Raw genomic sequence first — 17666 nt, 5'->3', positions numbered from 1 at the left:
GCGAAAGGACTCAGACGGCGAAGAAGATCACCATGGGAGATAAGGCGCCTTGCCGTTAGCAAGTGAAGGGCTTGGGAGAGGAGAAGGCGGCAGAAGCAGCCCCCGATCCTGCAGCCGGGTTGCAAAAGAGCACGGAGACCGGAGGCTCGCGGCTTGAAGGGGTGGCTATTGGGCTGGGAAGGGAGAAGCGGCGACATCCACACAGAGTGTGACGCCCCAGGTTTTGGTCATGCCCTTCGCCAAGAGGATTGTGAAGCCCCAGAGGCTGTGCCGGCGGCAGCATATTGCCTCGGTGCTAGACGAGCACTCCGGCTTCGAGCTTCCTCAGCCGGGAAGCTACCGAGAAGAACCCGGGGAGGCGATGGACGAGCCGGAGGAAGAGGCTCCGGCTGGGCTGGCTGCCCCGCTGACCGCCGAAGGGAAGGAGAACCAGGAGGCGGCGGCGCTGATGCTTTTGGATCTGTGCTCGGTTAGCAACGTTGCTCTCTCGCGGATCCTCCGACAGCTCTCCGATGTGGCCAAGCACGCCTGCACCCTCTTCCAAGAAATCGAGAGCGAGATCCAGCTCACTCACCGCAGGGTCCAGGCGCTGCACAGCCGGATTGGCGGCGTCCAAAGCGTTTTACACAGCTTGGATCCGAAGCAGGAGGCAGTGCGTAAGTGGAAGACGCCTTCCTCTCCCTTCCTTCCCCTTGAGGCGACCTCGGCGCTGGCTTACCTTAACCTCCGCTCTCTTTCGTCTGGCTCTTAAGGGGAATCGGGCGCCTGGGAGGCAATCTGTGGATGGCTCTTGGCTTTCTTTTTTCCTTCATTTTTTTTCCGAGTGGGGAGAGGAAGCGAGATTGGCTCTGATGGGTGAGATGCTAGTGCCAAGCGAGGGAGGAAAAGGGGCCGCGAAAGATAAAATGGTGCTGCTTGGGCATCTCGGGGAGGTGTGGCCCTGAATCCCTGAACGCGGCTATTCCCGATATCTCCCCCCCAGCGCCGCCCTTCTTTTTGCTGGAAAAGGATGCAGCTTCGGCAGACAAAGTTTTCCCCTCTGCGGGAAGTGTAGATGGGACAGATTCGCCGACGTGGGGTGTGTGTGTGTAAACGAAGTGGAAGGTTCTGGGGCCGAGATGCGGAAACTTGATTGGGGTGTGTGCGCGCGCCTTTGATTTGAACGACCCATTTCTGTCAAAAGGCTTTAGGGTTGTTTTGGTTTCCCGAGCGATTGCCAGAGAAAACTGGGTGAGCGGCGTGGAGATGAGCCGCGGTTCGCCTTTCAGGCTTCCCGAAACCCCTTCTCCCACCTGCCTCGAGTCGCATCCTCGAGCTCTCGGGTCCACTTGGGAGGAGTGATTTTTCCCCCCGTGGAAAACTGCGCGGCGATGCGCGGGAGACGCCTAACGTGCTGGGAGGGGATCGCTGGTTGATCTCATGCGGAAGAAGGTGAAGCGCGGGGAGAGGAGACAGAGGAGACCCCGGCTACAGCTGCAGGGAAAGGAACGCGGGGGGGGGGGGCTCGGGGACAACCTGCCTTCCGCCACCCGAGACTTACAGCGATCTGCCTGACCCAATTTTCCGCGGCTGAGACTGGTGAGTGGGCAGGGGGAGGCCCACTTAGTGCATGCGTGAGAGAGGCGTGCGGCGCAAGAAGGGGGTCCGCCCCCTCCCTCCTCTGAACTGACAAGGTGACCATTCTGCAGTGATAACAGACGAGCCTCCGTGTGTGCCGCTTCACAGAGAAAGGGGTGGGGATAGTGTAAACTGGAGATACTGAAGCCTCTAAAAGAGGGCGCGGGGAAAGAAGGAAAGCGTTTTAGCGCAGATTTCCCTAGCCTCTACCTGCAAATGGCTGGGATTCCTATACCCAAACTAGCACGCCCAGTCTCTGGAGGACACTGAGTTCCCCAGCCCTTCTTGGTGGCCACTGTAAGCCGCATTGTAAGTGGTCATCCGCCACTCATCTAGTCCATTACGGAATTCTGCACTGCTTTAAATGGGACCAGTAGGATATAATCTGAAGGGATATGCAGTATCCAAAAACAGTCTATAAATAAGGAAATAAATGTTAGCTTTGGTTGGGAAAATGTCGGATGGGCTAGAATCTGTAGACCACACACTCAGGGGTATGATATAAAAAATATTTAGGTTGTTTTAGTTCAGCATTCCAGAATCTGCTTTCCTATTGGTGAGAATTCTGAAAATTATACTCCAACAACAAGGGGTGGCACCAGTGAGGAAGGATGGAAGGGTTTTCCTTTTCAGCAATATCAGCCTTCCCTGACATAATGTCTCTGGATGTAAAAGAAAGGAACATGATTCTATTAGTTGGAGAATAGGAATGTTGTTGGCCAACACATTTAGAAGCATTAGATTGGGGAAGTAATATTAGGGGTTTCATGGATATGTCCTTCTTGCATGTAGTTCTATCTCTCCCTTTGGTTCCTCAACAAAGGATGTTTATCCATCAGATTTTCACCTTCCAAGTTTATCCTTTGAAATTCTCAACTAATTTATGGTTAATAGTCACCTAGAACAGATCATTCACTGATTTGGGGTGACTGGCTACTGCTTAAAGACTGAGATTGGAATAGTTTTTATGAAGCTAGTGTTCTTTTTTTTTATTAAAGAGTTTTACAAAAACAAGATTTTACAATATATCCCCAAATCCCCCCCACCCCAAACCCGCCCACTTCCCCCCCCCACTTCCCAGAGCTAAATACAGGATTATAGTTATAATAATCATATTCTAAATAAAAATTATGCATAATATACAATTAACCAAATTCATAATGTGCTTTAATTCCCCTTTAACATAAATACATACAAAGTACCAACACTAAGATCAATAACAATATCCCTCTAAAATCTACTCATAAGCTAAATGGAACTTTTTAGTCCCATATTTATTCTGAATATAATCTATCCATCTCCTCCAAACTGAAATATATCTTTCCTGTGAATGATCTTTCAAGTAAGCAGAAATCTTAGACATTTCTGCAAGATTCGAAACTTTAAATACCCATTCTTCTATAGTAGGCAAACTATCCTTCTTCCAATATTGTCTCACCAGTAACCGTGCTGCTGTTATCATATTCAACATCAAATTGGTTTCTTTAACATCACAATCTACAACAATACCCAATAAAAACAATTGCGAAGAAAACTTTATCTTTCTCTTAAAAATCTTTTGAATGTTCCACCAAATTTTAATCCAAAAAGCTTTTATATTTCTACAAGTCCACCACATATGAAAATAGGTGGCTTCTAAACTACCACATCTCCAACATTTAGACTGTAAGTTAGGATACATGTTAGACAACTTCTTGGGATCCATCTGCATCTGGAAGCTAGTGTTCTTCAGATATATCAAACCACATCTTTCAGTATTTTTAGCCAACTGGAGTTACAGTCTAGCATATTTGAAAAATGGGGAAAACTATATTAGAACCTCAAGCTCTGTGGTTGAATTCTAGGTTAAAGAAGCATTACAAATAACAGTGTTGGATCTATGAACTTTATAGTATTTCCCATCTTAGCCTTTGGCTGTACTTATACATAACAAGCCATTATGATTCTCTACCTGTTTAATTTCCTTGTCTCCTTTCAAAGAATTAGGTGCTTTGAGTGCCGTAAATATACAGTAAAGGTATTAAAAATTTTCTGCTCAAAGTATTTACCATATTTGCAAAACCACAAAGGGAATTATTACTATACCTGTTTGTTATGGAAGGAGCTGTAATTCAGTAACAGAGGATTTGCTTCTCAGGTTAATTAGTTCTTGGCATTTCTGAGAAGCAGGTTTGATTCATTTCTACAATTTCTGGAGATACTGCCTCTCTGACCTGGAAAAGGTGAATTTTATTTATTCCTCACACTTGTATAGCTGCATAGCTTATAAAAGGTGACTGTCTTATCTGGCATGTGGCTGTTTATGCAAATATCTAGAATTGGATGCTAAAGTTATCTTTTTGGTGATTTGACTGTGGTTCAAAAGGCATATTCTGAAGACATGAGATGTGGTCAACCTGGTAAGTGGTTTTAAGCTACTTAGCATCTGGATGAGAGGTGGGCTGGAAATCCCACATGTGTTATTTGTTTATTTTATTATAAAGCTTACAACAGCAAGCATTCTATAAATCAGTGATGGCAAACCTTTTAGAGACTGAGTGCCCAAACTGCAACCCAAAACTACTGCTAAGGCTACTGCTAAGCTTGTAAGCCGCCCTGAGTCTTCGGAGAAGGGCGGGATATAAATGGAATTAAAAAAAATAATAATAAAAAAAAAACCCACGTATTTATCGCAAAGTGCCAGGGCCGCATCAGCATTGTGGTGCCCTTGGGAGAGGAGGCAGGGAGGCGCCTCTGAATGCTGCCTCTGGCATACAAAAGCCGGGCGACACAGAATGGGCCACTGTGCTGCAAGGCGCAAAAATGGCTGCTGCGGGGTGCAGATACAAGGCGCTGCACCACACAAGAATGGGGCAGGGCTAGTGAGTATCACGCAGGCACTAGCCCCACCCCATTTGCAGCGTTGTGTGCTCTCGGCCCCGTGCGTGCATGCACGCATGTAAAATGCTTCCTCCTCCCTTTTCTTCCAGTCCACCAATCGACAATGGTTGGTGACCTCTGCTCTACCACTTCTACTCGAGCTTGCTAGTGGTCCGCTTTGCCTCCTTTGTGCTGGGCGGGGCTCCTGCGGCGGTGGCAGCCTGATGGACCTGCTGCTGGCGGCGGTGGCACGTGTGCCAACAGAGAGGGCTCTGAGTATCGCCTCTGGCATGCGTGCCTTAGGTCTGCCACCACTGCTATAAATAGTATGTCAGCTGTTGAGGTCCACCATGGAGAAAATGTGGGACATAGACACATTAAACTCAATTTCAGGAAGAATTTGACAGTAGTTTTTTAAGGAAAGATTATATATAAAAATGGAATGAATAATCCAGTGTGATGTTGTAGTGAAGGCCTATATCAGGAGTTGGTTCAAGTCCAACTTCAACTACAGTATTTCTCTGAGTAATTTTGCACCCGTCTTATTTTCAGCTCAAAAGATTACTATAGTGTTAATAAAAGATTGGAGGAAAAAGTGCTATTCATGCTATCTTGAATTTCTTAGGGAAAAGTGGAATACAAATCTAACAATGGCCTGAAAGAAGTCTGCAGGAAAGGCCCATTTTAAAGATCCCTTGATCTCAGAGCTGTGTCTTTTTGGGATGCATAGAAGGATCTTCTTAGTCAGTATTGTCGTCTTTGATTTATTTATTCTTAAACCCGCCATTTCTCCAAACATTTTAATCTTCCTCATAACATGTTCAATGTTCTCTAGCAGGTTTTGCACAATCAGTACCAAATCATTGGCAAATACACATAATTTGTAATCATGCAATTTAATTTGTAGTCCTTTTGCTCTATTATCTTTTCTAATATCTCTAACAGTTCCAATACTAGAATAAATAATAAAGGGGATAAAGGACACCCCTATCTTGTTCCCTTCTAGATTTCATATGGTTTTGTAAAGTCTCCATTCACCATGATTCAAATTTTCTGAAGTGTATAGATCGGGGGTGTCAAACTCGCAATATCACATGATGTGTTGCGATGTGTCATGACTTTTTTTCCCCAAGGCCGGCAATGGAGTGGGTGTGGTTTCAATACAAATTCATCTTTTCCACTACTTTAAACATAGAGGCCCAGTTCAAGTTGTCAAAAGCTTTTTCTGCATCCAGAAAAACTAATGTAACCTGTTTGTCGCTACATTGTTGTAAATATTCAATTATATTCAGAATTACTCTTATATTATCTTTTAGTTGTCTTTTAGGAAAGAAACCACACTACTCTTCATGTATATAATTCTATAAAACTTTTTAAAGTCATTCAGCTAAAATAGATGTAAAGAGTTTGTAGTCATTATTAAGGAGACAAATTGACCTATAGTTCTTCACAGAAGTTAAATCCAATCCATCTTTGGTTATTAAAGAAATGTAGGCATCCTTCCAAGAGTCTTATATAGGGTTCCCTTGTAAGATAAAATTCATTAAGTCTTTCATTGGAAGAAGTAGTTGATCTTCCAAAATTTTATAGAATCCACTCAGTAGGGCTCTGGTTCCGGAGCTTTGCCTTTTAATTGCTTCTATTATTTCAAAAGTTGTTACTGGACTATTCAAAATTTGCTTGTAGTTTTCCGATGGTTTACAAAGATTTTTAGTTGTTACATTCTCCTCCATAGCATTTAAAGATATTTCTTGTTCTTTGTATAAATTGGTATAATAATTCCAAAAAAGTCTTTGAATGTTTTTGTTATTCATATAGATTTTATTCCCCTCTTGAAGCTTGGTTATCATCTTCTTTTCTGTCTATTTTCTTAGTTTGTATGCCAGCCATCTCCCTTGTTTATTTGCATGTTCAAAAAAGTGTTGTTTTGTATATTTAAGTTCCTTTTCAATATCTGAAAGAGTCAATCAAGAAATTGGTTGTTGCAATAATTTTAGTTGATTAAGTATATTAGGAACTTCTGGTGAATTCTGGAGTTCCCTCTCCTTCAGTTTAATTTTTTGTAGCAGATTTTGGATTTTTTGGCCTATCTTCCTCTTAATTGCTGTATTGTATTGTATAAAATGTCCTTGTATTACAACCTTATAAGCATCCCAAACTGTTGTCAAATTGGTTCCTTACCTAAATTATTATTAAAATAGTCTTGAAGTACAGTCTGTGGTCTCTGCAAAACAGACTAATTTAATCTCTATTTAAAAGATTGAAGACCAAAATTAATATGTAAAGACATTGGAAGAATAATAGCTTTAGTTGTTTTGTGAAGCAGATTTTTGTATCCAAATCTTATCAATTCTAGAAAAGGATTTGTGTCTCTCTGAAAAGAAGGTAAAGTCTTTTGTTAGTTCATCTTTATACCTCCAAACATCGATCAAGCCTAAAGTATCAGCTCCAAAAAAGTTTGGGCAGTTTCTCTTGTGTTTCTTTAATTCCTTTATCAGCTGATCAGTCCAGTTGTGGGGTTATATCCCATTGTCATTTCCAATTACACACCAATACTGAAAAAGAGAGCAAGTGTTTAGACAGATGTTTAAAAAACATGGCTTTTTCTTGATGTGGGGTGTATAATCCCACCACAATAGATTTTATTCCCTGTAATTCAATTTGCACAATTATATACCTGCCTTGGTCATCAGCACACAGTAAATGTGGATGTAGTTGGGGTTTTATATACAAAACTACCTCATTATTTTTTTTTCTTTGAGTTAGCAGAAATAAATTCTAGACTCAAGATGTTATTTGTTAAATACTTTTTATCACTCTCTTTAATTTAAGTTTCCTGCAAACATATTATATCATGGTTCGCTTTTTTCAAATAATGAAATAACTTTTTTTCTCTTTTGTGGGGAATTTGCCCCATTGACATTCCATGTCAAAATCTTGCAATCTCTCTGTTATGAAGAGGAAGTTCCAGGAATTCCAGCTGAGGCTCCCATCTCCGCTGCCTGTCCTTGATAAATGTCAACCTCTTTTTATCCTTTTCTTTCTGATCTTTATCTTTTGAGAAATAGTGTAGTTCCGATGCATGTTTTTCCAAAAATCTTGTGCCTTAAGTACTGAATTTAGTCTATACCACTGATTTCTAAAGGTAAAGATAACCCCTTCCAGCTTATTCAGCTGGAGATCTGTCAAGAAAAAATATACTTTATGTTTCCTTGATATTGTAATTATAATTTCTCTGAATATTTGCACTTCTTTTCCAGAAATGTTAAATCTCTGGTGGTAATGTTTCTGAATTACTTGCTCTCTAATAGATTTTCTTATAAATTGGGTCAGAATATCTCTTGGCAGTTGTCTTCTGGTCACATACACTGAATTTATTCTGTAAATCTTGTCTATTTCTTTAGAGAAGTCTGCTTTCTCATCATTAAACAAATCTTTTAGTCATTTCTATTTCAATTACATCACTTAAATTGCGGATCTGCTCAGGAATTCCTCTGAAGCACAGAAAAACTTTCTTCTGTTTCAAATCCAATAAGAGTAAATTTTGGTTAAGAAGGCCTAACCTTGTGTCTGACTCATCCATTCTAATCTGTATATTTTTAACATCTTCTTTGGTTTGTTTTAACTCTGATACTAATAATTCAATTTGTTTATCAGATTTTTATTCATCTCTTTTATTGTTTCTTGTAGCATAGCAAACCTTTTCTCAAATACTTTCATAAGGTGTTTGGTGCTGGGCTCTTCCAAGTTACATTTTAATTCTTTCAATTCCTTCTTAGGGGGAATTTTTGCAAATATCCTCTCTTATAACCAGTTGCTGGCAGCAGAAAAGCAGGCAAAAATACACTATTTTCTTCAGATAAAGAGTTCCAAAAGGAAAACTAAGCAGCTGGTAGGAAAAATAATGTTGATATACAAACTCACAGAGTAAAAAAAAGAAGAGGTTTCTAAGCTTTTAACATAGAAAGCTGAGAATTGTATGCAGAATGTAGAAGAAATAGAATAAAGATATAAAGTCTTTTCAAATTGATAATATATACAGTTTTTTGTAGAAGTTCAGTATAGTTAAGAGTAACTCATTTTCTCAGTAATCTTAAAAAAACCTGTCTTTTCCCTATGGAATGATTAATTATTTGAAGACATTCCTCCAGTGTTATTAAATCAATTAGAGTCCACAAGGAGGGAATGTATCTAAATTCCAGCATACAGCCAGCAAAAAAGCCATTGCAAAGCGTGAAGTTAAAACAGAGGTGTCTTTGAAGACATTGGCTATGTGGACATAATGTCAATCCTCTTCTTTGCCAAACTTACAAGGGAGAAGAAATTTGCTGAATATTCATTCCCCCCCCCCAGCCAAGGAATACCCAAGAAGCTTCAGGGCAATTCTATGCCACTCCTTTTCTAATCCAGGAGTGAAGTAGCTACAGAGACCTGCTCTGTAGTTATGAAACCAGCCGTTTGTCTAGGACACGGGTCGGCCACCTGCGGCTCTGGAGTGTCATGTGGCTCTTTCAGCCTTCTACTGTGGTTCCCAGTCCTCCTCCATTTGCAGAGAGAAAGACAGAGAGAGGCACTTGCGCTTCCCTTCTCTCTCTCTCTCTTCCGATCTTCTGCTCACCTGACCAGCTGGCCTCACACTGTTCTCTGACAAGCTGACAGGCTCCCTGCCCTTGCTGCATCTCCACAGGAAGCAGCAGAAAGCAGCATCTCTCTCTCTCTCTCTCTCTCTCACACACACACACACTTTTACCAAGGGCAGGATAGAGCCAACCCAATAAGAATGTGTGTCAGCTTGTCGGAGAACAGTGTGAGGCCAGCAGGCCAGGTGAGCAGAAGATCAGAGAGAGAGAGAGAGAGAGAGAAAGAGAGAGAGAGAGAGAGAGAGAGAGAGAGAGAGAGAGAGAGAGAGAGAGAGAGAGAGAGAACATATGTTGTCCTTACTGGACTTTTAGTAAAGAATGTTTAATGAAATATTTTGACTTTTTTAAATTAAGAGATGAGGTATGGGGATAATTATGCTGTATTTAAACATGGTAGATAAGCTACTAAAATTGTTTTCACCTGTTGGAATGAAGGAGAAGGGTTTTTTCCCCCTCTTTCTCTGGCATAAAATTGTTTTCTTTGTAGCAGTTCATTGATTTCATAAATGCAACACACTATAGTTTTTTTTATACATAGCATAAAGGTTAAAAAGGATATATGCAGTGTTATCTTCATTTTAGATGTCAAAAGGGTTTTGTGGCTCCCAGTGTTTTCTTTTCTGTGAGAAACGGGTCCAAGTGGCTCTTTGAGTGTTTCAAGTTGCCAACCCCTGGTCTAGCAGAACAAAGATATGTGCTGCTAGTTCAGAGCTCCATAGTGGATGGAGTTCGAACCATGATGCTTTTTGATCAAATAAGTACTAGGATCATTGTCTGGAAGCCAACTGATTGCCCTTCAGATTTGAGCCCTTGAGACCATTTTGTTTCAACTTTGATAGTTCTAAGTACTAGTTATAATCTAAAATATCTGGTGAGCACAAAATTAAAAAAAACACCTACCTAGACCATGTGCTGCTTCAAACCTCCATAAACACACATTTTTTGCTGAACTTGCTGCAGCATAATGTGTACTTATATTTCCAAAAGCTGCTGAGAAATAATGTTTTTAATTAATGCTACAAATTTAGCATGTGTAGACACTCATTTTGTAGGGAAAAAAGTGTTGTTTATTAAGCCATTAGATTGCCTTGCAGTTGTGAAGACAATTGGTGCTGTGACATCCCTAATTGCAGCACAGCAAGGATGCTTGTGAAGCTGAGAAGTGCTATATCTGGGCTTTCCCCCTCATTCTGAAAATAGATTTAATCAGAAATAATTAACTCCATCCCTGCAAAAGAGAAACAACATGACAATGAGTCTACATGGCACAGAATCAAGAGTTGGAAAGGGCCATTGAATTCAACATACTGTTTAATACAAGAATCCAAATTAAAGCTTTGGAGTCTGACCTTGGTTGTTTGCTTGCAGACATTTCATTACCTGACTAGGTAACATTTTCAGGGCTGGAAGGGAGCAGGGTTTGCTCTTTGTTTATATTTGGTGACTTTCTCTGTTAATGTTGCTGGGGGTTTGGTTTTCACCTTGGTAGTTCTTTGATTAGGCTGTTTTATACTGTTAATTTGCTAACAATACTTGATTGATTATCTGAGTATTGATTGCTGGTAGGAAATGTTCTGGTCTTTTATTTCCTTTTTAGCTTTTTCATTGTTTCTTTTGAATGTAAATGTTGTTTATCTCTATATAAACAATATATTTACAATAGACTTGTGTTTCTAATTTATCCATTTTCCTCTATTGATGAGGAGATCCAGGTAGAGTAGTGTGTTGTTGTTTTCTTCCTTTGAATTTTCTTCCTTTGAAAATGTTGTTGATTGTTTCCTGTAACTTCTCTAATTGTTCCTTTTTTGTTATGACAAAGATGTTACCTACATACTGGATCCATACTTTTGGTTGGGAGTGTTGTATTTTCTAGATGCTGCATTAAGTCTCTGCTATGAGTACTGATAATGGTGTACTTACTCTCCTGCTGTCATTAATTCTCAATAAAAGTCCCTTTTGAAACAATGCAAGTTTCAAGAGTTCTGGTTTCTTGGGAGAACTAATTGAGGCAGGTCCTTATAACATGTAAAGGCCTGTTGTCATACATAAAAACAAAATTCCATAGTCTTTTTGTATCCATCAGACCCAAAAGGAATATTTCTGATTTTAATTGTATATTATTTTTTTAATCTTCTGAATTAATGTATGTATTTGAATCCCAAATTGTTAATATTTTTACATGCCCACCAAGCATGATAAAAAGTCCCTCTTTTTGGTTTCATTTCCAGCATACTTTTCAGGTACATGTATACATTTTAGACAATTTTTCTGGTGCTAAATATCAATGGTGCATCATTTTATCATCATTTTATTTAACAGAACATCAATTTCAATCCTTTCATCCACGTATTCTCCCATTATTTTATTTATATATTGTACCCAAAGTTTTTAGCCCATTTGCTCACATATTATTTCACTTATTCATTTTTTATTTCAAATTTCAATAATAGTTTGTACATTTTAGCAATAACATATAACATAACATGACATAACATAACACAACACAACACAACACTATATCAATATCCATCTTACCATATTCAAAACAAAAAGCCCTTTGAATTACTTTGAATCTTTTTAATAGTGGTACATGGACATGTATATTCTCCTGATATCAGATTGAAATTCTTCCCTGGGGATGGAGTTAAATTGTAAATTTTTAACTGTGGATTTTTAATATTGTATGCTGCTCAGAATCACTGTATTTGAGTTGGGAGGCTAAATAAATAAATAAGAGTTCCAAAATATCACCTTAGGTTAATCATTTATACTTGGTTATAATTTCTATAATACACTTTGTGTCATGATATCATAAAGGCACTTTCAGATAAAACCTAAGTTTATATGTACAGAATTCCATACTCTCAATATGGCATGTCTAATAAAATGATTTTTGAAATCCACATTAACCCTAATTTTGTTATACCATCAATAGCCATGCCACCCAAGTGTTAAGTCATGCTCTTCTAGTTCCAATAATCTTCTATTTTTCAGCTCCAGCCACTCCTTCATCCAAATTAAAACTGCAGAATATAATGTCTAATCAGATAGGTCTAACCCTCCTCTCTCTTGAATGTCTTGTAACACATGGACATATATAGGGATAGCGTGGGGTTGGGATTGGGATTTGGGGTTGAGGTTAGGGTTGGGTTTTTCCAAGTAACATTTTCAATATTTAGCAAACAGCATAGTGTCTGGGTACATGTATTTAACTAACAATAATATAGTTTATTATCATAAACAATATTTTAATTAATCACTCAATAGCCTTCTTCCTACTAACATATATTCAAAATTACATATCACGTTCCTTTCTCTCTGACTCGTTTTTCTAGCCATTGATAGAAATTATCCCATGTTCTAAAAGACACTGAATCTTCTTTCTCGTTAACCTTTAAAGTCAATCTATCTATTTCTGCACACTCTAGAATTTTCTTAATTAGTACTTCTTCAGTTGGTAAGTTTTCATTTTTCCAATGTTGGGCAAATACAGTTCTTGCTGCTGTTAATATATGTAGTATTAGATATCTGCAGTCTTTCTCATAATTGGCTCCTATTATTCCTAACAAAAATAATTCTGGTTTAAAGTCTATTTGGTTTTTAGTCATCTTCTCCAACCATAAATGTATTTTAACCCAAAATCTTTTTGCTTTAGGGCATGTCCACCAGATTTGATAATAAGTACCTGGCCTTTGTCTGCATTTCCAACAGTGGTTTGAAGTATTTGTAAACATTTTTGCTAGTCTCATTGGTGTCACATGCCATCTATAAAACATTTTATATAAGTTTTCTTTATATGGCACTGCTTTAAGTTAATTTAATATTTCTTTCCCATAACTTTTGCCACACTTCTAATTCTATATTATTTCCAAAATTCTTTGCCCATATTATCATTGTTTCTTTTACTTGTTCTTCCTCCATCATTAAGTTTAACAGAAATCTATAGGGTTTCTTGATCAACTTTTTTTCTGTTTTTAACAGTATCTGATAAAATTCTGCCTGTTTTTTATAAAATCCCATTGTTTTCACATCTTTTTCATATCTCATTTGAATTTGCAGATATGGCCACCATGCTAAATGAAAACCTTGTTCTTGTAATTCTTGTCTACATAGAACAGGATTAGTATATTCTGATGGTGTTGTAGCTTGGGTTTTAAGCCTGCATGGTTCATGATTTGTTTGTGGGAATGGATAATCTAGCTCCATGTAGCCTAAATTATTTTTCACCAATGGAAGAAACACCTGTTTTCTTACTGATCTAGCAGGATGTTATCAGGAGAGGGGCATGTTAATGCAAATAAAATAATACTGACCAAATCAGTTCAGATCAAACAGTGTAACGTAAACAAGATAACATCTGTACTTCACTGTGGATAGATTGTTTTATTTGTATACAATGATCTTCAGTAAATTATACAATAGAGAAATGATAATTTTATACACTGGCCTGGCTTGAAGAATACTCAAAGTAATGTATGAATTATTTTCCTTGCTTCCTGAATGCTACTATGGATCTCCTTCTACCCCAAAATAACAATATCCTGGGTTAGATTAGGTTGATAGATACTATAATATAGCACATGCATCATCTAAAATATAGTCTGATTTATTTAATTTTGCTTATCATGTTGAATGAACATACGACTGTGATTTGTCAAATGTGCTTTATTGTTTAACATATTGTATTCCCTGGTCAATTGTAGCTTATGCAGTAAAATGGTATTGCCTCTCTTAGTATAGTTGTCTTTTCTCTTCCAAAAGTCTGTGTTCAAAATTATTTTTATTTATAATTTTAATAATAATTTAGTCAACTTACAACTCACCTATAGCCAAAGAGCCAGTCTGGTCTAGTGGTTAAGGCACCAGGCTAGAAACCAGGAAACTTTGAGTTCTAACCCCACTTTAAGCATGAAAACTAGCTGGGTGATTTGGGGCCAGTCACTCTCAATTCATCCCACAGAGTAGTTGCTGTGGAGAAGGAGGAGTAGTATGTTCACCACCTTGAGTTATTTATAAAAATAATAAAGGTGGGATAAAAAAATCTTTAAAAAGACAATCTCAGGGTGAGGTTTATCACAAACATTAAACCAGTAATTAAAAAAAATCACTAGAATCCTATAGATGATAATTAAGCAAAATTAAAAGCAATGGTAAAACATTGTTTATAGAATAGAGAGCAATCTAACAATAAGCAAATACTAGAAGTACATAATTGTGAGAAAGAACAATACTGAGAGTCAAATGGCAGAAAATAGTACAGTATAGTAAACTAAAGTGTTTGAGAAGTTTAAAAAGAAGGTTTTATTTGGCACATCAAATGAAAAGAATATCGTAGATGCCAAGTAGACATCTCTAGAGAAGTTATTATTCTGCAACTAGTTTTTGTTTTGGAACTGTTAGCCCAATGTTCTACTGACCCTAAAAAGAGTCATGTTGAATCAGGCAGGAGGTTTGTCTAATCCAGTATTTGGCTCGTACAGTATACACATCTATTTACAATATAGATGTACTGTATTTCTATCCTGCTCTAGTCCCAAAGTACTCTAGTGTTGTACAAATACAAACAAAGAACATTATAAAATCAACAATACATGCTTATAGACTTTAGATAAGTCCTTAGAAAACTCATACTACTATAATCTACTACTTGCACGTATCAACAATTAGCATGTAATTATTCAGTGCTTCTGCTTCTAATTGTTGTAATATTCCATCTTTCCCTTTATCCTGCAAGAATAGTATTACTCCCCATTAAACCTGGGTGGCAAGTCTTTTCCCCCAGTTTTGCTTCCCATTCACTCATTTTTCTGCAAATGTTCATGCTGTAAAGCTGACCTGAACACTAGTGTATCTAGGCTCTTTGTGCCACTCTCCTACAGGTAGTCCTTGACGTATGACCACAACTGGGACCAAAATTTCCACTGTTAAGCAAGACAATTGTTAATTGAGTTGTACTCAATGTTGCAACCTTTTTTGCCATGTCTGTTAAGTAAATCACTGAAGCTAAGTCAGTCACACAGTTTTTAAGCAAATCCAGCTTCCCCCGTTGACGTTGCTTGTTGGAAGCTGGCTGGAAAGGTCACTAATGGTGATCACGTGACCCCAAGATGCTGCAACCATTGTAAATACATGCCAGTTGCCGAGCACCTGAATTCTGATCACATGACCATATGGATGCTGTGGGTACCAGTTATGACACTTTTTTCAGTGCTGTTATAACTTTAAGCAGTCACTAATCAAATGATTGTAAGTCAAGAACTACCTGTACAATAAATCGAGAATTAAAGGCCTGAATGCAGGTTCAAGGAACTAAGATGAGGATAGAATAGGCTGCTGAGCTCCATGTATAGAAAAAAACTCAGATTAATTCCAAGGTGGGTTTTAAACTTGCATAATAAATCTTTTTAAAACCAACTTATTACCTGTCTTCTAACAATGCTGTACTTCATTTGTTTGTAGCAACAGCACATGACTTTAAAAAGCTAAAACTTGCTAATTATAAAATGTAGCAGTCAGCAATAAAAATAAATTGCTGCACAAAAATTAGACTGAAAACCATGCAGAGAAATCTTGCAACATAATATAAACATTTATGGGTCCTATCTGTTTGTGCAATCTGATAAATAAGCTTAGTTGATTTTCTTATTTTAATCATTAACTTCTTTAGGTATTGATTCTGTATATATTGGCTGATAGGATAAAAGAACAAAATATTAATAGGTGTAATCAGATTTTTTAATGTTTTCCATGCACAGACACAGACATTGGCTCTGATGTCATGTTCTTTTTTAGAAGTAATACGATGCATTTGGAGAGATGTTATCGTATCATATTGACTTGCTTCTGATTGTGCATTTAAGTTATATATGAAAAGCTATATAGTAGAGCAGGGGTGAACAAACCTTTGGGATACTTTTGGTTGCACAAAGGATGGGGCCACAACACACCAGTAGGAAAGAAAGATTTGAAGGGAACTTTGAATATTTTCATCGTATTTGTTTTTTTTTTTACCAAGGATGTGCTTATTTTGGAAGACAAACTACAGTTTTCATTTGTTTCCCATCATAAAATAATTATTTTCAGCAGTCTTATTTAGATGGGGCTCCAAGGGCTACAAAAAGGAGATTTGAATCTATGTATAGTTCTGGGAGTACATGGTGTTCCTTCCTGCTATAGAGAGATTAAGGATTATCGCCATGGATTTCTGTTTTCTGTTTCGCTTTTTACACATAAATATGTAAATAAGTCAACAAAGCTGTCTGCAGTGCAAAAGCCATAAAATGCATGTTAGAAGCTTTGGCAAGTACACATATCCCATTCATCTCAGTGCAATCTGAAAAGCACAACTTTGCACTATGTAATTTTGCTGATTTGTTGTATTTTTAGCATGAATAATTTGAAATCCTTTGCATTGTATTCTGGAAAAGAAAGAAAAACAGACATGCAGTTTACAATGTCTGTCTTATTGTTCTTTTGTGATGGTCACTCTTTCTATCACTAATCAGTCCTCTCTCTCTCTCTCTCTCTCTCTCTCTCTCTCTCTCTCTCTCTCTCTCTCTCTCTCTCTCTCTCTCTCTCATCTATCTATCATCTCTCTCTCTCTGTCTTCATCTTTGCTTGCTCTACCTGTGCCAACTACAACTCCATGTTTGGGCAAATCAGCACAGATTTCTTCAATTTCTAATAGTGTCTGCCAATCCCTGAGTCAGCTTTTGACCTAGAGCTAGAGGAGCTGATCTTGTGATGCTTTGGGAAGCCAGGCCCTGCAATTCATCCAGTTCCAGATGACCACCCAAAGAGTGGAAGCAATAGTTGGGCCAGCTTGAGCCTGCCAGACCACCCTGGATTAGATTTTGTTATTGCATTTTTCTAGGCAGGCCTATATGTAGTTACACAGCCCCATTTTCTTAAGTACTTACATTCAAAACCTATCATTTTCTCCTTTAAAAAGTGCTGATTCTAAATAAATATAATTTATTTAGTTATTATGGCATTGTCATTTTTAAATAGCACCACATTTATTGTTTTAATCTAGAAGCTATTTATCTGTGTCTCTCTTTGTTTCTTATAATCTCTCCCCTCCCCCCCTCTCCTCCATATAACTCACTGGCATGAATGCTTTAGAGATAAGTCATGTATGAAAGATGAAGATTTAAATGTTTAATTTGGGGGGCAATTACTTTAAAGTAGTAGTCACTTTTTTCCTTAAGGTCTGATGCAATCTATACATGAGGGTGCATAATCAAGGCAAAATCAAAAGCAATGTTTAGCATTCCCCCCCCCCCGAAGTGTGATCTGAGGTAATGTACTCTATCCTTGATATTTTATAACTCTGGACTGTATTGGGATACACTAAATAAGACAATCCATGTGGATTGCACACTATTCAGTATAAATACCCCAAATGTCTCAGAAAATGAATGATTAAAAATAAAGCACTTGGTCAAATAATCTGGGAAGTAATTATTTGTTCAAAATAAAATATTTGGTCTTTAGAATTAGGTAAGTGCTCCAAGAGCTTTGGGATGATATGTATGGCAATTAAATTTT

General features: G+C 38.0%; 1 protein-coding gene across 1 annotated transcript in view; it reads left to right on the top strand.

The window, feature by feature from the left end:
• Positions 1–229: 229 nt before the first annotated feature.
• NHS (NHS actin remodeling regulator) overlaps positions 230–17666 on the top strand; it is a gene marked incomplete at both ends in the record, with an annotated part of 283740 nt that continues 266303 nt past the window's right edge. The window contains one exon of the mRNA XM_083362917.1: positions 230–656. Within this exon, the coding sequence (XP_083219043.1) occupies positions 230–656 (427 nt within the window). The remainder of the gene's footprint in view (positions 657–17666) is intronic.

The sequence above is a fragment of the Vipera ursinii genome (assembly GCF_947247035.1).
Source record: "Vipera ursinii genome assembly, chromosome: 4".
In the NCBI taxonomy this organism is placed as follows: Eukaryota; Metazoa; Chordata; class Lepidosauria; order Squamata; family Viperidae; genus Vipera; species Vipera ursinii.
Note: the sequence above shows the minus strand (reverse complement) of the source record. Positions and strands in the feature narration are given on the sequence as shown.